Source organism: Plasmodium fragile (genome assembly GCF_000956335.1).
Source record: "Plasmodium fragile strain nilgiri unplaced genomic scaffold supercont1.10, whole genome shotgun sequence".
Taxonomy (NCBI): domain Eukaryota; phylum Apicomplexa; class Aconoidasida; order Haemosporida; family Plasmodiidae; genus Plasmodium; species Plasmodium fragile.
The window spans coordinates 180,387-204,244 of record NW_012192590.1 but is presented as its reverse complement, the minus strand read 5'-3'; the positions used below and the strand labels follow the sequence as shown (position 1 = coordinate 204,244).

The 23,858-nt window shown below is 38.2% G+C and overlaps 8 protein-coding genes across 8 annotated transcripts; 3 read left to right on the top strand and 5 right to left on the bottom strand.

The window, feature by feature from the left end:
- Positions 1 to 164: 164 nt before the first annotated feature.
- On the bottom strand, positions 165 to 1,032 carry AK88_01207 (uncharacterized protein; the record flags this gene model as incomplete). Its single annotated transcript, XM_012478843.1, has 4 exons — positions 165 to 271; positions 411 to 581; positions 740 to 872; positions 1,003 to 1,032. 4 exons carry the CDS (start codon positions 1,030 to 1,032, stop codon positions 165 to 167), a joined length of 441 nt encoding a protein of 146 aa, XP_012334266.1.
- A 4,262-nt stretch (positions 1,033 to 5,294) lies between these two features.
- AK88_01206 (uncharacterized protein) lies at positions 5,295 to 7,025 on the top strand (the record flags this gene model as incomplete). Its single annotated transcript, XM_012478842.1, has 3 exons — positions 5,295 to 5,340; positions 5,597 to 5,665; positions 6,010 to 7,025. The coding sequence occupies 3 exons, from the start codon at positions 5,295 to 5,297 to the stop codon at positions 7,023 to 7,025; spliced, it is 1,131 nt and encodes a 376-aa protein (XP_012334265.1).
- A 452-nt stretch (positions 7,026 to 7,477) lies between these two features.
- Positions 7,478 to 9,761, bottom strand: AK88_01205 (uncharacterized protein; the record flags this gene model as incomplete). Its single annotated transcript, XM_012478841.1, has 8 exons — positions 7,478 to 7,688; positions 7,841 to 7,914; positions 8,070 to 8,211; positions 8,392 to 8,519; positions 8,667 to 8,801; positions 8,971 to 9,068; positions 9,160 to 9,270; positions 9,572 to 9,761. 8 exons carry the CDS (start codon positions 9,759 to 9,761, stop codon positions 7,478 to 7,480), a joined length of 1,089 nt encoding a protein of 362 aa, XP_012334264.1.
- A 1,207-nt stretch (positions 9,762 to 10,968) lies between these two features.
- On the bottom strand, positions 10,969 to 11,850 carry AK88_01204 (uncharacterized protein; the record flags this gene model as incomplete). The annotated part of the gene is made up of 2 exons (XM_012478840.1): positions 10,969 to 11,643; positions 11,764 to 11,850. The coding sequence occupies 2 exons, from the start codon at positions 11,848 to 11,850 to the stop codon at positions 10,969 to 10,971; spliced, it is 762 nt and encodes a 253-aa protein (XP_012334263.1).
- A 1,360-nt stretch (positions 11,851 to 13,210) lies between these two features.
- On the top strand, positions 13,211 to 15,013 carry AK88_01203 (uncharacterized protein; the record flags this gene model as incomplete). Its single annotated transcript, XM_012478839.1, has 1 exon — positions 13,211 to 15,013. One exon carries the CDS (start codon positions 13,211 to 13,213, stop codon positions 15,011 to 15,013), a length of 1,803 nt encoding a protein of 600 aa, XP_012334262.1.
- A 645-nt stretch (positions 15,014 to 15,658) lies between these two features.
- Positions 15,659 to 16,207, bottom strand: AK88_01202 (uncharacterized protein; the record flags this gene model as incomplete). Its single annotated transcript, XM_012478838.1, has 1 exon — positions 15,659 to 16,207. The coding sequence occupies one exon, from the start codon at positions 16,205 to 16,207 to the stop codon at positions 15,659 to 15,661; it is 549 nt and encodes a 182-aa protein (XP_012334261.1).
- Positions 16,208 to 18,551: 2,344 nt separating this feature from the next.
- On the top strand, positions 18,552 to 21,057 carry AK88_01201 (uncharacterized protein; the record flags this gene model as incomplete). The annotated part of the gene is made up of 11 exons (XM_012478837.1): positions 18,552 to 18,581; positions 18,788 to 18,863; positions 19,028 to 19,110; positions 19,219 to 19,309; positions 19,540 to 19,613; positions 19,725 to 19,779; positions 19,982 to 20,107; positions 20,276 to 20,342; positions 20,484 to 20,559; positions 20,787 to 20,867; positions 20,998 to 21,057. 11 exons carry the CDS (start codon positions 18,552 to 18,554, stop codon positions 21,055 to 21,057), a joined length of 819 nt encoding a protein of 272 aa, XP_012334260.1.
- Positions 21,058 to 21,821: 764 nt separating this feature from the next.
- On the bottom strand, positions 21,822 to 22,946 carry AK88_01200 (uncharacterized protein; the record flags this gene model as incomplete). Its single annotated transcript, XM_012478836.1, has 1 exon — positions 21,822 to 22,946. The coding sequence occupies one exon, from the start codon at positions 22,944 to 22,946 to the stop codon at positions 21,822 to 21,824; it is 1,125 nt and encodes a 374-aa protein (XP_012334259.1).
- Between the last annotated feature and the right edge of the window lie 912 nt (positions 22,947 to 23,858).

Below are 23,858 nucleotides of genomic sequence, written 5' to 3'. Positions count from 1 at the left end.
CAAATTAAGGCGTGAAAAGAGGGGCTTCCATCTGCTTTATTTCACTCTTTCAATACCCTAAGTTGTTAAATAAAGGCATTCAGTTGTGCTTAAATGAAATGTTACAACTACATTGTACGTAAAACAAATATGTGAATACATATATAATGGACTTGCTTTTGCCTTTACTTGTATATAAAATCATCAAATGATATGTCCTTGTTTTTATTCGCATTGAATTCTACATTTAAAAAGGCGTCTACTTCATCTTCTGTGAGCCTCACACCAGTGCCTGTATTGGAATGGATTTTTTTTGTTTCCTTTTTCTTTAATTGGACATGTAGACATAACATGTTTGCAAACAAGGAGCTGCATTAAACTGCATTTTTATGTATGTAGTCACAAATACACAGTTTGTTTTAGCCTCTTACCCAACGTCATCAACAAGTTTTTTAGCTTCGCAATGGTAATCGTTTTAGCGCTTTCCCTTGTATGAGCTTGCAGTGACGTTAATAGCATTTTTCCAATATTTTCATCATAGTAAAATTCTTGCATAATGGCGTAGAAATTATTTAAATTTAGGTTACCGTGTATCCTACATTCTACATTTTGTAAGAGCAAAAATGAATTACATTAATGTAATGTTAAAACATTATAATGTACAGTATGAACTATTAAAAATACTTACAAATTAAGAAAAATACATAAAAAAAAAAAAGCAAAATGGGGGTAATAAAAATATAGGAAATGTTTGTCTCACCGTCCAATAAAGCCTCCGATTCGTCTTTGTTAAGGTATATCCCAATCGATTTTAGTAAATATATTAGCTGCTTCCCATCTAATCCATTTTTATTCTTATCAAATTCGTTAAATATGGACTCTATTTCCGACCTCTTAATGGCGAAATTAAAAAGGTAAAAATATGTGTGAGTGTGTAGACAGTGCATGAAGTAATTTTGGGTACTAACATAACAAAAGGTACACGCATATGTGTAAGTATACATGTGTATCTTTTAAAGTTACCCTTTCTTTGGACAAAATGTACTTATTCATTTATGGTAGCTAGAGGTAAAAATTTTAATTATAATGAAAAAGGCTTAACAGCGCTTACGGCTTTTATAAAGATGCGTAAAAATAAAAGGCGGTTGTAAAACAGTAAATGATATTTTGAAGAAAAAAATGGGTACACAACACAACTCTTTAGCAGAAATTCTGTATTTTTTAACAATGAATAATACTAAAAATGCTTTGCACAATTGTGTTGCCCTTGTCTGGCTTATTTTGAAGAGCACGTATTTGAGGGATAGTTGTAATAATTGTGTGCGGTGTGAAAGCTTGAAAAGAAAAAAACTTAAAATAGCAAAAATGTTGAATCTTTTAAGCTTTGGTTATGTATATATAAAAAATTACGTACATGTGTAAGCGATTAATAGCCATTTACCTGTTAAAATGTAATTCCTTTTACCAGCTATGGAAGTAATTTCGCGTGGCTGTTTCGGAAATTACGTGCAAATGGAATTCATTGAACTATCATGAATTGTTGTCTTTTACAAATATGAAATTGAATATACACATGCATATAACTCGTATGCAACGCGAAAAAAATATGTTCACATGTATGCAATATAAATGTACGTTTTCATCAAATAGGTTGAATTGTCGTGTGCGTGCAGGCTTCACTCAACTCTGACATTTTATGCAGTGTAATTTTTATAAATATGCGATGGGGTGTACTTCGAAAAGGTGTTAATTTTTTAATTCATCATTGAATTGTAAATACTGTTGCGTTATTAAAAAAAAAAAAAAAAAAATTCAAATTAGCCTTTCTGATATATTCAGAGAGTAACTTCTCATATCATGTTTGAGAAAAAATTCATTCGTTAACGTCTCGCATACAAAATTCTGTATATACGAAAAAAATGATCGTTTGTGCATATTTCTCATAAGTTGAGTAACGATTCGCAGTCATGCATATAAACTTTCTGATGGATACACATGTTTACGTGTACGTTATAAAAGTTTATATCGTTTTTGAGTGATCACAAAACTTCTGTTTTGTCTAGATTTTACAAAATGGGATGTAGGAATTCAAATTGTGAAGAATGGAAAAGAACAAACGGTTGCCTTAAATATATTAAAGATCTTCTTTTTATCTTTTGCAGATTGCTAAACATTTGAAGTTTCTCCTTGGCAAAATTGCAAATGTTAATTATACTCTGTTTTTTTTTCTGAGAGCACAAAATAATTTGCCTTTTGAGCACGATGAACTGGAGCTTACGAACATATCTACACACCGTGTACCAAACAGCATCGTTTAAAATGAAGTTTTACTGTATTTCTTAAAATGTTCTGTCTTTACACGTGAATGTATATTCATGAACTACTTTAAGATGCGATTCGTGGCTCTTTAAGCGATCTCACAGTTGTGTATTGCTCACATGTAAAAGAGCAATTTTGTTATGACTATGTTAAGAACAAAATATTTCTATACTCTTGCTTTGTGTAACGCTAGACGATATGCTTAAAAAGTATACTTTTGATGGTGTAACATTGCTTCCAATTTTGCCACTATGAAACGCTTTCGTAAAATCTATCACTTGTGTTAGACAGGTTAATGAAGCTCTTTTTGCGTGCTGTTTTTCTTTGTTGCAAAAACTTATTTTCCACTTCGCATTGCCGTTTCTTTTCACTTGTCCGCTCATGCAACTCGCTTAAATTAACACCGTGTTAACTGTTATCCATGATACCTTCGGTAAAACAATAAAAAAATGAAAGCCATATAATGTTTGCTTTATCTGCAATTCCGCACAAGGGGGATGCGTTTTTATCCCCAACAGCAGATTCAGCATTCTGCTTATACAAGGAAATGAATACGTAATATATACACACACAAAATATATGTACATATGTTATACGTGCACATGTGAACACGTGCATACGTTTGTGCCCCTTTTTACATACCAGAAATGCAGAAAGCCCAACCAACACGTTGCTTGTTGCGATGCTATAATTGTCCATAAAATGATTTTCATCTATTTTTTTGTTGTACAGGGCGAAGGATAAGAGAAATTGGAAAATGAAAAAAAAGAGAAATCCCCAAATGCCTTTAAGGTGCAACATTCCACATAGTATCCCCGCTGCGATGCCTACGTCGTTAAAAATATTGTCAAAGGGGGAAAAAAATGAGGAGCACGTATACATATGCACATTATTGTTTTATGCATATGTGGGGGTCTCACGTTTCCACTTTCTATACGAGCTGCATAATTTTCCCCTTACCTATGACTTGCTTACAATAAAAAAAAACGTCATCCATTTCGTTCTGTGGAAGAAAAAACAAAATTGGGGTTCGTATAAAAATAGTGTTTTTTTTTCTTTGTCAAATGTGTATGCACAGACGCATGAATAGGGACTCAAATTGAAACACGCATGTTTGTACGTTGCGTAATAGGCATATATGTGCATTTTCCTAATCAGTTCTGTTATTATGAAAATGGGGAAAATTCATTTTGGCCAACCTTTGTCAATTTCTCGCGGAACAGCTTCCTAAATAATCTGCTGTCATTTTTTCCACTTGGTTTTGTCATCTTTAAAAAATGGTAAGCTTTAAAAAGTGTTTATCTAGTGGTGTTTTATTTAGTTCCATTCCCCAGGCACTATTTTTTTTTTACCATTTTAAGAAAAAGAATGCGTGCGATTTAACAACCTTCATCTATTACGCATTAGTGAAATTTTGGAAAAGAAGGCTTGAAAAAAATGTTATTCGTGTTAGAAAAGCATAAGAGGGGGAAAAGGACCAAAAAAAAAAAAAAAAAAAAAAAGAGGCCAACTAAATGGTAACAAAATGGTAATGACAAGATGGGCTACTATGCATTTCGTTATGTTTATTTAATATCTCAATTTTTTAAAATAAAAAATAAAGAAAAAAAAAAAAAAATCCTCAAAAAAAATTTTTAATTTTGAAAATAGGAAAAAAAAAACCTTTGTGAGTGCCCCTGCTCTCAGTTGAAAGGTGGAAGTACCTCATGTTAGGGGTTCAGAAAATGTAAGGCCTCGTCGCCAACATTGCCATAAGATTTATAAACACACAATCCGCTATATATGTGATGCTGAATTTATAGCATAAAATAGGGGGGAGGGACACCTCCCCATATTCCTGCCTGTGTGAAAAGAAAAATTGCCATTTTAGTTGGAAAAGTGGTAGTTTCACATCTTATTAGTCATAATGAAGGAAATGAAAATATTTTATATTGACATGTTAAAAATGGAGGAATTTTTTTTTTTTTGCAAGTCTTTTCTGAAAGTTCAGTCCATCATAAGTATTAAAACAGTGTACAATACGTCTTTAACAAAAAAAAAAAAGAGAAAAAAAGGTCTTGGGCCAGAATGCCCGAAAAGTCAAAAGCGCTTTGAGCGGCGTTCGATCTACTTAACAACTGCCACTTGGACATGTCCAAAAAAAAAAAAAATCAAATCAAATTGGATCAAATCAGATAGCGAACAAATTTATTTTCATTTTAACCCCAAATTTCGAAAAAATGGAAGAAAAATGCACATTCTACGTTGTGAACTGGCAATAAGGAGAAACGTGTGTCATAATATAAGTGTGTTTCACTCGTAAGTTGATCCTCATTTATGGTGGAAAAATGAGTTTTTTTTTTTTTTTTTTTTTTTACAACCCCTTGGTCAACATTTGGACATAAATTCACGCATAAAATAAAAGTCTGAAAGGAAAATTCCCTTTCCGCGTTTTTCACCTTTACAAAAAGAAAAGACGTTGATGTCATATTGAGATGTGTAAACATTTGAACTTTCACATGATACATGTTTCCCAGCACAATGGAAGCTCACACACAAAAAGGACACCTGCCTTTTCGCAATTTGTAGAAATAAGGTTGTTTCACATATTATGTTTGTCTATTCCTTCTCGCATGTTTTTTTGTTAACATAATATAGTTCCATTTTTTAAAATATTGCACGGAAAAAAAAAAAAAAAGAGGAAAATTTTATGCACAACCGTAATCTTTTAAAATTGTGCAAATAATTCCTACATGCGTGTTCTTTTGCATAAGTTTAATTCTTTTATTCTTATTCCCCCTACACCAGTTCCCCATTTGTGCAAACGCACACTTCTTTCCGTTACATATGTTGCATTTATTTTTTTTTTTACCTGCACAAAAAAAAAATAAATAGCAAAATAAGGTCAATAGTACCTTATCCCTTCCACCACATGCCCCTAAGTAAATAAATAATTTTAACAAATGTTGACCAAGTACAGGAATTCCAAACGCAAGCGCATAACCGCACATACGAAAATGAATTACACAAAGAATGCGAAATTTAAAACATCCCCCTTCACGGGTATGCAAAATGCGTTACAACGCGTAGATACAAACGTTTGCTAAAAGAACGTTACGCGTTGTCCCGATATAAACTCGCCCCTCTTCTTTGCAAAAGAAAGGGACGAAAATTTCACCCTCTCTATGTCTTCATAGAGTTACTAACGGCTGTACTTTTATTGTCTTATCAGTACTTGTGTCCAGCTGCGTGGCATCTTCTGAATGCTTACTGTACATCCTCGCCTTATGAAAAAAAACACCTCTTTACAATTTTTCAGGGTTTAATAATGCAAAGCCAATTGCGGAAAACCCCAAGATCCACGCATCCATAAGGGAAAAGCAACTAAGTAAAGGGAAAAATTACCATGCATATATGCGAAACGGAGTTTAAGCGTGGTCCAATCTGCGTTTAGCCCGTTTTTTATTTTATTTTTTTTTTGTGCATAATATATGTATTATACGCATGAATATACACTTTTGAAGCAGGTGCATGCGTACGCCTACATGTGCGTGAGCATGTGCGTGGCAATGTACGCGCACAAATGTATACACATATAAGTGCATACGAGGTGAAGGAAATTTGGACAACGTTTCGCCGAGCCCCGAAAAAAAAAAAAATCCCTTTTTCTTCTTCATTTTAACTGCGTTTATTTTTTTTTCATTCATTTTCTCCATCAATTTTCCCGCGTAGAAATTGCCGAGTTAATGATTTACAGGAAAAAAGACAATGAGGTGAAAAAAAATGTGAACTTCCTCCCGCCAGAAAAGAAAGAAGCGACGGAGGAAAAGGACGATATAGATGAAACAAAGAAATTTAGCATATCCAATGCATCGATAGCGGATATTCTGAACAAAAAATTATTTGGCAATAGTTCTACCTGGAACAGTAAGAACAAGACTCGATCTCGTATCTACAAAAGCAAAAGTGGAGAAAAATTGTCCATATTAAGCAACTACAGAAATACATTTGCGCATAAAGAAGATTCGACCATTACTAATAAAGTGAATGAAAGTCAGAAGGAGAACCTGAAGGAATTTCTGCGAATGAAAAGTTGTGCATATTCTTCAAAAAGTATTTTTTTTGCGCAAAAAAAGTTAAGTAATATATCCAAGAAAAGCTATTCTGCTGATAGAATAGTTTCCTTGAATTCGCAAAAATCAGGGGAGGAAGTAGATGCCACCAGGAGGGGCATATCATTAATGCAAAGGTTACGCAGTGATCCTACTAACACGGATGCTGCTAACGAGAGTGGTCATGACGACCTGGACTATGGGAGTTATTATAATCTTAATGAAGACATGAGTAATGGGGAGAATAGGGGCAGTGCTCCGAACCCTCACAATGCAGACAACCATGGCAATAATGCCAAAAGGAACGAATTAAAAAAAAACAAAAATGAATCTCATACGTATAAGAATACACGTTCTTACGGGTTCTTTAAAAACCGAAAAAGTGTAAAGTCGTCACCAAGTCACGAGAACGAACCCAAAGACAAAAAAAGGAGAATCAATTCTTTTTTTAATTTTTTAAACCTAAAAAAAAGGTATAATAAAAGAAAAGATGATCTTCAAGCCCAAAAGGACAAAAAAAAGAAAAATACTTCTAAGGCAGAGGAAGAAATCAATTGCCCTAGTTCAGATAGAGAGAACTCTTCAAGTTCCCACCAAAGTAAAAAAAACATAAAATCCTTTTTCTGCGTTAAGTGAAACATTTTTTTTTTTTTGCTCCCACCTTTTGAAGATTTGAAAATAGGAAGTCTGCCTATTTTGTATTTTAAAGGCGCGTTTGAGTTGGTTTTGTTTTTTGTTTTCCCCCTGGCGCGTCCATTTTTTGTCCACACATTTGTTGGTAATAAAAAATTTACCCCTTTTTTTTAGCCATTTTTAACAATACCATTTTTTTTGTCATTTATGTTAAATATTAAGACACTTTGCAAAGAACAATGCATCGCCAACAATGTATATTAATAGGTTTCCTTTCTTGAGGAAAGGAAAAAAAAAAAAAAAAAAAAAAAACTTATCATCACAATGGGTATTAACGTTAAAATTAGGGAACCACCAAAGAGACATTACAATTATCACTGAAGGTGCGCAAAAAAAAAAAAAAAAATCATAACTCTGCAAAAGTATCACAGCAACGGTTACAACATCGCGGAAAGCTAATTATTATAATCTGGTGGATGTGAGTTTTCCATCGAGTTAGGATAGAAGCCGTAGTTCGGATAAAAATCTGGCATGTTTTGAAATCTGTGATTAAATAAAAAGGGCATTCTACAAGCGTTGTACATAAAATTAGCCCAGTGTGCCATCGTTTCTTTGTTGCAGGGGAAGGGCGCCATGAATGGCGGGGGGTGTGCAAACTTGGAGCGGCTGTACAGGGGGGGGAGGAAATGGGCGCAAGGGACAGTGTGTTAAGCGTACTCACGCGTGTGTGTGTACAAGCACGAAACATTTACCCCTTTTCATTGCGCGTGTCCTCCGTAGGGGAGGGCGAAAAATATACTATTCATTTTCATGCTTACCTTTTGCTGTGTTGTCGTTTCATGGCCATCTTGGGCTTCTTCGGCTCCGCTTTTCTAACCTCCACCATCTTGTCCTAAGAAGGAAAACGGGAGTTCAAACAGAAATGGAAACGAAAACGAAAAAGCGGTTTGATAGAACGGGGCTGACGAAAAAACGGAATGGGACTGCTTATAGCACATGTGCACTCATTTTGTTCCCTCCGGGAATTATATTTTCTCCTGCACTTACGTAAATTTTGTGCCTCCTATGCTTCAGAACTTTGGCCACGGATGATTCATGTGTAAAAACCACAAAGCCAAAACATCGGGATCTACCCGAAGAATCCAATACAATTTGAACTACATCAATTTCGCCGAAGGCAGAAAAGTAGCTGCGTAAGGGTGAAAAAAAATAAAAAAAATAAAAAGGTGTCCAGGGGATACATCCCTTTACTATCCCTTCTGTGCGCTTGTTCATGCGTAGCTATGCAGACACGCATCCTTATCATTACGCGTAAAGAGGTGCAATTTTTGAAAAGGTTATTCCTCCCCTCTATTAACGTAGTTCATACCTCTCTAGAGTGTCTTTAGTCCAGTAGTAGTTCAGTCCTCCTACGAATATTTTACGCTGGATGTCTGAGGGGGTCGTGTTATTCTCCTCACGAACGTCCACTCTCTTCCCGTTGAGTTCATGCGTATCCTGAGGGGGAACGGGGGGAATAAAAATAAAGCACACACATACGTATATGCATGTGCATACTTCCGCCCGTGTGTGCATTAACACACGTCACGACGCTGCGTAATTTACGCCTATTCATTTGAGGAACTATTTTATATTTCTATATACTATTAGGATTTTATCTTTATTTATTTGAGATGACATTGTAACGAACGCAAATCCCCTGTTTCTCTTCGTTTCGTGATCTTGTGCGATGACCACATTCTGCACGGGTCCGTATTTTTCGAAGTATTCTGTTAGGTACTGTGCGGGGTGTGTGGTGGAGTGGAAAGTTACACCGTGAAAGTGCGCATGAGGGAGAGGTAACAGGAAGGCACTTAGTAGAAGGAGACAAACAGTGACACAGTGGCGTATTTTGTCCATGTGAAGAGAAAGCATGACATGCCCTATCGAATCGGGGCGCCCCCGTTACCTTATTTGAGATGTTCTGTGGAATACCACCGATAAAAAATTTAAAGGGTTCATTTAAGTTCTCCGAGCTGTTTGCACATTCGTTGATTCCTGTGGAGGCTGCATGTGCAGGGGGAATACGTGGGCTTCCGTACCTCTGTCAGTGATAGCGACAGCGATCACAAAAAGGGTAAATAATTTTCACTCGTACCTGTGCTTAGCGTGTCCGAATTCTTCACCTTAGGGGTTGAGCCACTTTTTTCGGATTTGCTGGAGCACTTGGAGCTGCCTTTTTCGTGACAACAACACAGCTTCTTTTTATCTGAACAGGTAAGGAATAATTTTTTTTTTTATGAAAAAGGGAATGTAGACTCAAAGGAGGAGAAACGGGCAAAATAAAACATAACAAAAGGAGCGACAGAATAAAAACAGGTTAGGTACACACACAAGTGGTAAATCATTAAAGCATGACAACAAGTTTAGGTGTGCTCATTTATATGGCAAAAGAGAGTGCCTAATATTTCCATACGTGGGGTGGTACTTGCTTCATACCGTTATGTGTACATATGCACATAGGTAGATGCAAACGAAGATGCGTGTGCAATACCTCAACACGCTTTTACCTGGCCTGTAAGACTCGCAAGATGAACTTCTATCCCGTTTTTCTCTGCGCTCACAATTGTCCTCCACCTCACTGCCTTTGGAAGCAGCATAGTCTACATTCTTTTTTTCAGTTTCATCATTTTGGGATTCCCTCGTTTTGCAAGATCCATGAGCTTCACTTGATTCACTCACAATGTCATTGGGAGTCATTTTTGTAGAGTTCCTTTTTATACATCAGAGATGAATTATATCCTCGTGCAATTTTCCTTCACATGCAGATTTGCACTCTCTATATATTATTTTCTTATATACTGTTAATTGGGACAATAAGTTCGTGTGTACATGTGCACATGCGTAGAGTGTGAGAGGATTGATGGGTGGGGTATTCACAAGGGAGTCGGTCCTCCCCTCGCTGTTTTTTTTATTAAATTATTTTTTCAATTAGCTTCTTTCCATTAGCTTATTTCGCTAGGCATCCTTCGCTCAGAGGCGCGACTTCCAGATTGACCCTCCTCCCTGCGCTACTCAAAAGGTAAATTCGAAAACGCTCCCTACATTACAGTGAGCAGAAAAAATAAATAAATAAAATAAAAGCGCACAGTAAGATACGCGGTAATGTAAAGTAGACATGCCGATTAACTGTGTACACCCACCTTTACATGTAGCACAGAGAGAGAGAAAAAAAAAGGAAAGAATTGCTTCATCTTCCTATGTCATTACCCACCTGTTAGAAGCGATACTGCTATTTTTGTGCACCCTCTTTTGTGTTTTGTTAGCAATTTAAGAAAAGTACCTTTTATTTAGATTACAAAATAGGTGCGCAGAAAAAAAAAAAAAAACGAATGCATCATACAGTGGCGATTCTACTTTTTTAGCATTTTTTTTTATAACCCTCCTCATGCAGAAATTCGGAAAAGGTGACGTCAAAACGGTCATGTGAAAACTATGAGAGAGTCTATTAACTGTGTGCATATCGACATATATACACATATACGTACGTGCATGCAAATTCGCGTGCCCTGGGGAACGCGGGAAAATAACACCGACGGGTGTAGGGGGATCGGGGACTAAAAAAAATTACGCGGACTTAGAAACAAAAAAAAGGAAAAAGGTGTAAAAAACGAAATGAAGAAAAATAAAGGTATCGTGCCGTGTCGAGGCAAACGCTTATTCAAAAAAAAAAAAAAAATGGAATGCAAGGATTCTCCGCACATTTTTTCTTTTTCCCCCCGCGTATTGTTATGAAAGCAAAATTATGCTAATTAAAATGAAAAAAGGAGTTAAAATCAAATTTGGGAGAGTTATCCATCTAGCTAGCCATGAGCCTACTTCTTTATTTACCCTTTTGAGAGTATTTCCACTTTGATGGCCCCTCCTTTCTCTTCGACGCGCAGCCGAGAGTGCTACTCAGCGTGCACTACTTCATGCTCATAATTTTCCTAAACGACTCTAAGTTATTCTGCCAACTTTCCCTCTCTTCTCGGGTTTTGAAAATAAACAAATAGGTACTTATATTAACGCTACTCACTGCTATTTCTAGCGACTTGAGGTTGTCTACTTTGGTTCGTACTGAAGTTATTTTATTCACAGAAAATGATCCAATAGGTTTTTTCTTCTCATCTCCTTCTGCCTTTCCCTTATACCACTCCAGCATTTTTCCATCCTTTGAACAAGTAACTTTAACAGTTTCGTGAAAAATTGCTGTCTTTATTTTTACAACTTTTGTTAACGTTTTTCTGTACTGTTTTATTTTTTCCTCTTTTATATCTTTGGCTGAAATGTTCTCATCTGAATTGTCTGTTGATAATTTATCCTCTTCTTCCTCTTCCTCCGTTTCCAGTTTTATTTTCCTTGCCGTTGGTGAATACGTGGGTCTCCTCCTCGCATTTCTTACTACCTTTGGGTTTGTGTTGTTATAGTTCGCATTATTGTTGTAGCCTCTATTATTCATGTTTACGTTGCTGTTGGGGTTTCCCCCTCCTTGGTAACCCTGGTTTGATGCGTGGCCCTTTTTCCCACTTCCGTTATATGTCTCTCCGTTCGATTCGTAGTTAAAGTTTTCGAGCAAGGTTGCTAGCGCTCCGTTGTTTGGCTACCAAAAAAAAAAAAAAAAAGGGGGGTGAAATGGACATAAAATTGGTAGGAACATTTTCTCGTAACACGAACCACTCAGGGGAAACACGAAATCCCGCGTTCGCATGCACCTGCTTACCGTCCTCGGATCATAATTTAAGAGGGGCCCATCTGGGCTTCTTTTCCCCCAGCGCTCGTAGCAGTTATACGGAACGGTGTTTCCCATGCTGTGTGAGTGACGCAGGAAGGGGGAGGTGGGCGAGGAAAACGTAAAAAGGGAAAATTATTATGGTTTGCCGTTTTGCTGCTTTGCTGCTTTGCTGGTGTGTCTGGGCTGTTCCTTCCGTTTGGTCTATTTCCCCAGCTTGCCCTGCTTCGCATTATTTTACGTAATTTTGCTTGCTCAAATGGAATATTTTCGCGCCCCAGGATGGTTCACAGTCATGGAAATAGTTTGAACACAAGGTGGGTGTAACTCATGTACCATGTTAATCCCTCAAACGTGAATACAGTTGAGGGTCCATTTTATTTCTTCCCTTCGTTTGTTCTGCCTCCTCAAAGTTGTAATTAAATTTGGCGTCCAAACGTTCAAATGGGGGTTTCTGTTTTACACACAATTGTGCCTTGCGAGGTGACAAAAGGAGGGAAAGGCGCAAAAAAAAAAACAAAAAAGGCAAAAAAAAAAAGGGGCAAAAAAAAAAAAAGGGGAAAAAAAGGAAAAAAGATGAAAAAAAATAAAAACGCGAAAAACGTGAAAAAGGAGAAAAAAACGAAACAAACAAATGGGTTAATTAACGAACGGACACGCAACAAAAAATACTCAGGCGAATGCAAAATTGTTGGTCCATTTTTTCAGATCACATGAATGCATAAAAAAAAAAAAAAAAAAAAAAATCTGCGTGAAAAATTGGCGTGTACGTACGCAACGGTATGCGCTTTTTCCAGCAGGTCCAACTGGCAAGCGACAATTCTTAAATTCCTATCTCCATATTGCCATGTTCTCATTGCCATCTCCAAATTGTTATCTCCAAATTGCCATCCCCAAGTTTACCTCCCCCGATTGCTCTCTCCACATGGGTATCTCTAAATGGCGAAACCACGACGCATGAGAGGAAGCGCATGTGAATGGCGCAGTTAATAAGATGCTTTTCACTACTGGTTTAAGGAGATATATTTCTTCCATCGAATGAAAAATCGCCCAGCATGTTTTTTTTCTCCATCTCCCCAAGTTATACGTATATGTACGTACATCCCTCACTGCAGCTTGGCAGTGTAGTTATGTAAATCAGCGGGGAAAAGGGTTGGACGACAAAAAAAAAAAAAAAAATGGGAGCTTTAAAACATGTGAGCGTCAACACCGCATAATGTAACATCCGGTTTTCCCTTAACGTGTGATATAACACTCCTGTGTGTGAATGCACACGCATGAATTTTCAGACGTGCGCACGGATCTACTGCTATGGGGACGAGTGAACAGAAAAGGGGGAGGCAGAGGCCAATGCAAAGTTTATCGCATTAAAAACCGTTGGTGAGAGAACGCAAAAAAGGGGTAAATAATTTTAAAGAGAGAGAGAGAAAAAAAAAAAATGATAATCGTAGGCAAGGCCATCCTAATAGCAGCAACCATTTGTTACCACGTAGCTTTTTCCTTTGTCAGACAAAACCGAATCGATAGAAGCGCCCTGCTTTATGTTAAGGAGTACGCCCCTGCGTTCTCTCACAATTTCAAAAAGGAAAAACGCGTAAAATGTGTAAAAGGAATAAACGGGGGGAGGAAAAAATGGAACGCCCCCTTGCGCATGACAAACGAGGAGGAAAGCGATAAAACGGGCAAAAGTACCCCCATGGAGAGTGTAAAATTTTACGGTTTTTCCCGCATTTATGAGCATTTCAAATTGAATAAAAGTGAGTCAAGTGTTGGTAGGGGGGACCCACATTTGTCTAGCAAGGCTTCCAGTAGCACTGCCGACAACAACGTCACTACAAACATCGTGGATAGCGGCACTGGGGAGACCCCCCAACCCAGCAGCGACCACATGAAGGACCAAAGCAACAACCTGCTAGTCAAAGATGACCCGAACCGAATCCAAAGAATGAAGTTCGAAGACACCAAAGACTACAGTAGCATATTCAAAGAGAAAGAAAAAAAGGCTCACATCAAAACATACGTCGCAAACATCTTTCAGAAATTACCAAAATTTAAAGACAACATAAAGGTAATTAAAGACGCACTGCTGTACCTAAAGTTTATAGAAAAGGGAAATCTATATTTAATTAAAAATGTGGATAGAAAATCTGTGAACGCAGAACCGTACGTCGATATGGATAAGGAAGGAGGGTCAAAAAAGGGAACAAAAAAGGACAAAATAAAACTAGAACTGACCAGCATTTACAATAACATAAATAAAGAAAAACACACGAAAAAAAGAATCTGTAAAGAATGCTGCATTAAGGTGGACCTATACACAAAGATGCTCTCCCGACCATTAAACAACATCTACAATGTACACAAAAATCTAAAGAAATATCTACACCCATTTCAGTACAGCCTGTATGAAAATGCAATAACAAATTTCTACAAAGATGGAGAAGCATCCAATTCATTAAGTGACGTCCTTAATAATATTTTACAAGTTCGAAAATTGATAACTCTTACGGGAAAAACATACGCAGGACAAATGAAGTACTTAAAAACTTGCAGAGAAATTTTCTCAAAACTGAATGAAGCTATTGTAGATCTGAATATCATCTTACAGTCAGGCAGGAAATGGCTAGATATTTATAATTCGTACATTAAATGTGTTAGAAAAATTAAATATATAGACATTACCAAACCAGCCATTTCTATCATAGGGTGTACAAATGTAGGGAAGAGCAGTGTTCTCAATTCTGTTACCAATGCAAAGTCTAAGGTAGCTGATTATAATTTCACCACCAAGGAATTTAATTTAGGCCACTATTCCTTTACCAACCAAAATGATGTATTCACAACACAAATTATGGACCTTCCAGGATTAATTAATCGACCTGAAGAGAAAAGAAACCTTATGGAGAAACTCTCCCTTTCCTCATTAAAAAACATTCCGTCAGCAGTTATGTATATTTTTGATCCTCTGAAAAAAGATGACCATAAGTTCTCCTCCATCAAATCACAGGTAGACATTCGCTACTACCTCAGGGGGTTGTTTCCCTTCAGACCTTGGATTGATGTTGTCACAAAGGCCGACCTAATTACCTGGGATGAAATTAACCTACCCAAAGATATTAAAGAAAATGCTCTGTTCATATCAACGGAAGATACAAATTCGCTACTCCCCCTTCGGCAGAGAATCAACGACGTGACATTTAAGTTAACAGAATTTTTAGCGAAGCATACGATGGAGCCATGATCTGGGCGCCCACCCACCCGCTCGGGAATTGACAAATTTGCAAAGGGGTAGCTATCTCCCCAACCACATATTCGTTTTAGCTGCATATCTGTTTAGCAGCTGACGGCTATTATTATATGGGCACATGTACACGCAGCACGCATTTCCAAAAAGGGCAAAAATGATGAGCCCCTCGAAAGCGCACATGGGTGTGTGGGTGGACTACCTCGCGAGAGGGCCACTGCCTTTTTTTTTTTGTTCAGCTATTAAACAACTATTTTTAACGTCCACTAAAACTGCCACGCCCGCGTTCCTTTTTGACGAGAGTTCAAAGTGTGGAAAGTGCGAACGTGGCGCGTTATTCGTTTGTCTGTACATTCATTTTTTTTTTTTTTTGTTCTCCTAAAAAAAAAAAAAGGGTATTAACATATGCATGAAAATTTGTTGTGTCATTTCTTAAACGCTGAGGTACCCCCACACACAAATGTGCGTCAATTTTTTTTAAGCGCAGCTGTGTCTACGCATTCTCGTGTATATCTGTGCACATTAGACAATTGGTCACTTTGTTTGCTTGTAGACGGCAATTTTTTCAATCAAAGGGGACATTCCCCCCCCCTACACACAAACTTAATTTAATTTTTTGGCTGTTATATTTATGGAAGTGTATTAATTCGTTTGAACTGTGTATTTTTTTTTTCTTATATCTAGCTTTGGTATTTCGAAGATCCGTTCCCCTTCTGCGCTTTTCAGAGTATACTTCATTTTGTCGTCATGGAGACAGACATTCTTCACTTCGCTGGGGTTGATGGTAGATTTGTTATGCGGAAAACGAGCGCTCTTGCGTGGTAAGCCACCTGCATATGCCAAACCACCTTCGCATTCTAAGCCATCCTCATATACCAAGCCATCTTCATATGTTAACTCATGTTCATATCGCGCAGTTTCCCCAATTGTTCGTCCACCCTGATAAACGCATCCATGCAATTCAGTCGCTTGCACGGTTATAACAGGGTTCACCGTTTCTTCATTTTCATAATTTGGAAGTGCCCCTTCATTGGAACCCCTATTACTCCGTTTAGAATTTACGATTTTCATCGTCTTGTCCCTGAAGCAAAAGGGGTCTTTTAAGAAGTTAATGCTGACCCCATTCGCCTGCACGTTGTACCCTACATTAATTTCAGGGATGAATGGTCCGCTGCACAGAACAGTTCTCATGGTGAGAATGGTGGAAGTGAATTGGAGAAAAAAACGAGGGAGGCAAACAGGGGAAGCAAACGGGAGGGGGGCCAACTGGGAGAGACAATATCATGCTTCAACCAGAAGAACATCCCTTGGACGCGGCGTAGTTTTGTTGAGCCTTAAATGTACGTGCGCACTTTAAAGACTAAAAAGGGTATTTATTCAAAATGACTTTTGCGTGGCGCTCCTTGTTTTTATTCCCCTCAATGAAATGAGTATAAATGGTGTCTTACGTTAAAAAAGGGTTCTTTTTTCGTACGTGGTCAGAGAGTGAAAAAAAAAGGAAAACGTTTAAATAAGCTTTTTAATCATTAAGAATAGTTTTGTTATGACGTTAAAAAGGGGAACTTGTTTGTGACGAGAGCAGTTATGCATAGAACGTGATTTTTTTTTCCTTTTTTTTAGCCTAAATCTTAAATAAAAAAAATAAAATAGCTAAAGTGTATGCTTTTATAATGTATACACACAGGTTGGTGATTTTTTTTTGAAAATAGCTAGATTTTTTTTTTTTTTTTTTTTTTTTTTAACGGTCAGGTAACAATTTTGTTGTTTGTTCCTGAACAGCCAACATTTCAGCTACTCCTTCGAGATGGACAAATAGCTTAATCCTTTTCATTCACACATTTTATGCAAATTGGATGTAGGTTAACAATTATTACGTCTTAATTTTTGCTACCAGACGCGTTCATAATGTCTACAAGTTTGGCGTGGTTTTTTCCAAGGGCAGCAATTAAACGCTTGCCAATGTCCTTTTCTTTTTTCTCGAGATTTTTATTTATTTTGTGCAACATAGTTAAGGTTTAATTGTAAGGGCGGGGTGCACAAATTGGTCGAATGAGCACATGACCAGATGACCAAATGGAACGTGGGTCTCGCCTTGACACTGCTATTTGAAAAAAAAAAAAAAAATCATTAACACGGCTAGTTAAATGTGAGAAAAAAAAAAAAATTGGCATCGGGCTAGCTAAAAAGAGTTGCTTTTCTGCTTGACCAAAATATTTGCGCGAAAATGGAAAATTGACCCACTTTTGAGAAAGGAGGACCTTCATATGTACACATCGTAGTGCTCATTTTAGCGAACTGTTCCACGAATGGAAAAGAGGAAATTTGCTAAACTGCTGGTGTACAATATTGTGTAAGCAAAAAAAGGGGGAAGGGCAGGACACATTTTCAAGAGAACATGTTGGTCCATGATAAATAAGCAGGTAAAATGGCGTGTACTATGCAAGCATTTCTCAGTCGAAAAGTGAAGGGACAAAGGTGTAAACGATGTTGCTATGTCATGTACAGTGTCGTTTGCGCTTATACGTGCACGTTCCTAAGTTCGAGTGCGCATATATATATAAACATATACCACGCGTGCGCTGCGCCAAAATTGTTTGTTTCCAGTTGACAGCATAAGAGTGTGCAAATGGTTCACGCGCTCCCTCCCCACGAACGTAAAATTAGATTATTGTGCGAAACTTAATTTTCTGCGTGGCACACCCGCGTACTTTGAAAAAGAGTACACTGAGCACATTAATGTTAAGTGGAACCCCACTCGCGCAAAAAAGTGTTTTCGCAGTTGTTTCCCCCACAAATGCGGGAACGGTTGCGGGAATTTTTGTAGGAAAAGTTGAACAAAATTGAAAACAACTGCTGAAAAACTGATGGAAAATTTTCGAAAAAATGTTGGAAAACTGCCGAAAAATTACGCAAGAGTTGCACGACAATGGCAAAATATTTTGCGAAGGGAAAAAGGCTAAAGCACAGAACAAAGTGTTGGAGTGTGCAAAATTGGCCACTGTGTTAATGGTTCAAAAATAAATTAACAAAATAGGCACCCCCCGCGCGGGCATTGTTCGTCAAGTTTGCCTAATTTTACTTAATTTTACTTAATTTAATTTGGGGACTTTGGAAATCACAAAAATAAAAAAAAAAAAAATAGTTGCTGTTACACGTAGGGATGTTGTTTAAACATCTACAGTGAGCGTTACAACACCGCAAAAAAAAAAAAAAAAAAAAAAAAAAAACGAAACAAAATGTTACGTATATATGTACGCACTGACAGTTGACACATATACTGTTCTTATGTTTACCCCTAAAGAATGAATTTACTCATAAAATTATAATTAAATGTGATATAAATTTTTTAATTCGAGTTTTTTTTTTTTTAATTGAATTCATTACCCAAGGGAACATAGATACTTTCCCTACACACACACCCAATAAAAGGAAAAAAAAAAAAAACATACCCATTGTCCGGTAGCAGCAGCACACGTGATTATGTTTTAGGTTTAATTAAAACATTAATTTGCCTTTTAACACCGCCAAAGAAATTATGGGAAATCAATGCTGTGCAGGAAGAGATGTAAGGAAAATAGAAATAAAATTGCTCAATTTAAATTGTATGAAAGCGCTTCGAATGGTTGCCCCCCAAGTGTATTGAGAGCGCGTTCACCAGGGGTGTACGCACGAATGTGCAAGAGCACACATATGTGAGCGCAAACGCACATTCATGAGCATATACATTCATCCACATATCCACACACACCTGCGCGTTTCCCCCCACTTAAGCTGCTTTACAAAAATAAGCTGCAAGAATTTGGAATAGAGGGGTCAAAGACAATAAGAAAATTGTTGTCCTTTACAAGTAAGTTCTTCCTTTTGAGAGTTGCTCCTCTACAAGAATTGTTCTATTTGGACTCCGTCACGTGAGAGCCCACTGTAGACGTATTATTATTTGTCCTCCTTTACGCATAATAGAAAAAAAAAAAAAAATAAACAAAAAAAAAAATAACATCGCTATTTTTTTAGGTAATGACATTCTACGGTTCGACAAGGCATATGACGAGAATGACGTGCAAGAGTTCGTGAATTTGTGTTCGTCCACATGCGAGGTGAGGGAAATACCAAAAGGGAAAGGACACCTGTGTACACTTATTGCGCAATTTCGCATGAATACGTCCGTATCTGAGCAAACATTTCTTCCCCCCACTATCCTGCAGATTGAAAAGTTAGAGGATAGAATGCACCCCTGGGCGGCTGACCCTAAAACGATAGGCGCACTGTCCGCGACGCAGTTGGCCATATTGGCCAGTAAAGAAAGTACAAAAAATAAATGAGAAAAATACATTTACAAAAGTGTCCCTTTTTTTTTTTTTTTTACTTCCAAATGGATACATTATATGTGCACACGTGTGTGATAATGAATTTGAGAGGAGCATGCGTGGACGTTGTTTCAATTGAACGCATTCGAGATCCATCGCATGATTTGTTTCCCCTCCTCACATCTATTCAATCTTCTCCTCTTCACCGCTCCTTCCAAGATGAACCTCATTACAAAGACGCCATTCGTGAAGCCAACGGAATACCCGTTTTTATAAATCTGCTAAAATCTCACGTAATAACTTTTTAGGGGGCGAAAAAGCTGCGTCCTTTTTAAGTACACAAAAGATGCTATTGGGGAATTTTTTTTGTCTTTTCACTCTGCTTCACTTTTTTTGCAACACAGGAACTAGACAGAGTCCACGCGGCCGTCGTGGCGTTATCCTTTTTGTCCGTCGACAGTAAGAAGCCGGAAACAAAAAAAAAGAATATATATATATATATACATAGTGTAGAGCGCGAACCCATGGGGACCGAAAAATAAAAGGCGGCGATGAAGAAGTGCCATATGCGAGACGCAGCAGGGTTAATTCCCACGTCGGTGAATTTACGCACCGCCTTAGTTTCTCACTCACACCACATTCATACTTCCCCCCTCCGCAGATGTGAAAAACTGCATTACGATGTTTGAGAATGGCGCCCTGCCTTACCTGATCAGCGGGATGAAGTCAAACATTGATGGCATGAAGGCGGCCTGCGCCCAGACATGTAGAAATATTTTCGTTTTGGGTGAGTGCAACTGAACATGTGTGTGGGGGGTGTAGGGTATTTCCACGGAAAGGCCAACTTCACCGCAAGGGAGTTGTTGCCTCGGATTTGCTCCCCCGCGTCGCTACTCCACCACGTCACTGCTCCACTGCAAAGTTGGCCATTTTCTCCTTACTCCCCCTTTTGCAGACAAGAAGTACAAGAAGGAATTTTTAAAATTGGGAGGAATTACCCAGCTTGTGAATTTGCTTGAAATGTAATGATTGAGAGCAGTGAGACGCGAAGTGTGGTGCTTGCAGTTCGGTTCAAGACATGCCGCGTCTGCCCCGGCATCCATGTGTTTTTTCTACCTATATACCCATTCCTTTTTTTTCCCCTTTTCCCCCTTCCTTCGCAGGCCGCCCAAGTACGACGATAGCCAGCCACTGTACACGCAACTGGAGGCCATTTACCACTTGGAGGATTTTATACTGGTAGGGCCAGGCGGCGTACACCCATATACATATATATAAATTTATACTTTTATTTCGCGGTTGTGATGGTTCCACGTAGGGCGCGCGGGAAGAGCACGCCAAAAAAGGAAAAAAAAAAAAATGCTCATGGCATGTGCCTAGATATTACTCACATGGGAAACGAAACGAATATGCCCATCCTAATTTTTTTTCTTTTTTCTTTTTTTTTTTTTGGCATGTCTGAGCAGAATGATGGAGACGAAGTGCCGGAGTTTTTGGAAGCCGTTAAAAACTCCAACGCGATTAAAAGTTTGAAAAATCTGCAGCAGGTAAGACGGGCGGTGTCATTTCTTTTTTGGACTCCCCCGAGGGAGCACACAAATGTGTACACATATGCAACTACATAACACTCTGTACACACTTTGTGTTGTGTCCCCACCACCTCTTCCCCACTCGCAGTGCCCCGAGCAGGACGTAGCTGAAGCCTCGAATGTTCTCCTACTGAGACTCACGGACTAAGTTTCCCCCTTGGTCTAATTTTTTTTTTGACACAAATGTGGAGGGGGGTGTACCATTGGCATTTATATGTGCATACTGCAAACGTGTATGTATGCACGTCCTTCACCTCCACACTGCTACTTTTTTTTTTGTCACTTTTCTCGTATTTGTTAAAAGAGTGATGCTTTCGTTAAGTGTTCACGTGTCTGAGAATTCGAAGAAGTTTTGCACCTGCTTCGCCTTCATCACAAAAAAAAAAAAAAAAAAAACTTTTCACACAAGCATGTGCAAATATGTGCATGTACAGAGGCACAGCTACACTAACGTAAGCGTATATATATTTATATATGTGCACGTATTCTCATACAACGCTTGTATTATGCACGGCAAAAAAAAACCCTCTCCTCCACCCCTGGCCATTTCGACGTAGCACACTTCTCAGCTCTTGGTCCCTGTGCCCTTTGTGCCATTCCTTGTTATTGCGTGCAAAAGAGGGAATATATATAAATTAGGTCTACATGTGTGTGTACGTAAATATGCACATGTAGGCGCGCACGGTTGCTCTGCGCGCAGCAGATTTGTCAACTTTAAATCATTACGTAAACCTCTGCAGAGTGTGGCGCAGAATGTTTAATTTTTTTTTTTTTTTTAAGCTAATCGAATGGCCCCTGTACGGTTCACTTCTCCCCCTTTGCATTTTCGCTTCGCGGTGATGAGGAACCCTTATTAATCCTTTGTTGATCATGCACGACACCGGTCAACTGACGTGGAGGCGAGTACCCCGCTCAACGGTATATAGGAATTTCCTTAGACTCCAAAAGCATTTCTGAAAAGTTCGAAATATTTTCTAGCCCCCGTATTTCGCTCTTCAGTTGAGGCATGCAGACGATGTGAAAGTCGTTACCATAAAGATTTTGTATCTGAGTCAGGTACTTTGACTGCAGCTTCCTTCTAGATATATACACATCTTCAAGTTCCTTAGTTTTCTGTACAAGGCTACTAAATGATTCTTGAACTTTTTTGTCCTTAATCTGTTTAAGTAGACCTTCACAATGGGATACATCCACGGTGGTGGAGTCGAGAGGAAAAACCACCTGATTCACCACTATATTATAACAAGAAATATTTTTCTTTGTTAATTCTTGTATCAACCTTTCCGTTTCATATACACTTAAAAACTCTGGGATGCAAACACATACAAAAGTCGTTTTTAATGGATTTTGAAAATTTGATTGAATACTAATGGACATGGCATTCAGGTGATTAATTTTTTCATATATTCCTTCCAATTCAATTTCATTATTTGTAAAACTTTTGAGCATATTTAAAGTCCCTTTGAGTTTTTCTCTCAAGCTTATCAGATAGCCTAATGCCTTTTTCAATAATTCCGGAAAGGCCAACAGTCGTAAAGTATGTCCCGTAGGGGCTGTGTCAAACACGATAACTGAATACTTCATATTCTTTATGGATTGCATTAGCTCCGCAAAACACAAAGCTTCATCTATTCCTGGGAAACTTTGTAGTAGCTCCGGAATTATACTATCGAAGAATTCTGTCTTGTTTAATTTGAATGCTGTGTTTTCTGAGTAGGTGGTATCAATCTCCATGCAGTATAAATTATCGAAGGAGTTTATAAGGGTTGGCTGATTGGTAAACTTTTGATTGAAGGCATCACTTGTGTTGTGTGCTGGGTCTGTCGATAGTAGTAAAACGGATTCCCTTCTTTTGGCTAGCTGTACCGCTATTGAGCAAGATGTTGTCGTTTTTCCCACGCCTCCTTTTCCACCCACGAAGATCCAGTTCAGGGTCTTATTATCAAGAAGCTTGCTCAAATTTGTGTCATACTCCTCCTCGTCGTATTCATCACTCTCCAGGGTTAGGGAACACGACAGCGAGTCCGCGTCGCTCATCGTGGTTTGGTTGTATTGGCAGTTGGTACCTCGTTAAAGCCCCTTATACACGATGTGGCGGTTGCTTTTGCCGCGCGCACCGTTGCTTGGAAATACAACACGCTCGGACAGGCGCTGGTCCGCAGGACTATTTTTCCGTGTCGAACGGGGGAAGATGCAAAAGTAGGGGTGGCGCTAAGGAAGCAACATTCAAAAAAGAATACACAAAGAACTCACAAAATAATGCATAAATAATTCAGAAAATAATTCAGAAAAAATAAAATAAAATAACGTAAAATATAAAATTCAAAAAACAAATGGGGAGGGAGGGATGCAAGGGCCCAAGTCAACACCAGTTATAACTGATAATATCCGTGCTGCTTCCCGCACGTGGGGATGCCAAATTAAGCCTCCTTCAAATGGACATATAATGTTGCCTGCACTCGCTTTATTATCCGTCGCTTTGGAAAATCCCAAATGACCGATTGAGTGTACGTCATTTTACAAAAGAGGTTATGCTCACGCTGGCGTCTCGTCCTGACATAATCAGGGTGACACTTCTTCCATCATCAAATTGACATTCTTTTTTTGAAATTGTTTATAGGGTGAAAAAAAAAAAAAAAATAGCTATTCCCCCGCGTGGTGCGCTTGAACACTGCAATATGTTTATTTTTACCATTGTGGAAAATTTTTTTTTTTTTTTTTTTTTTGTTTTTCCTATGCGCAAAAATTTGGGGCTCAAAAAAAAGGCGGTTAAAAAAAATGTGGCAAGGCGGATCCCGCACTGGGCACATTAAACATGAGGTACGCAACTCTACCCCACCACCACGTTTGCGAATCGACCCATCAACAGGTAGGCAAGGAGCCTGTTCATTTAAGCGGTTACTTTTAAGTCTTGGCTATGTAAGTCGCCATTACAGTTGTAATACCGGC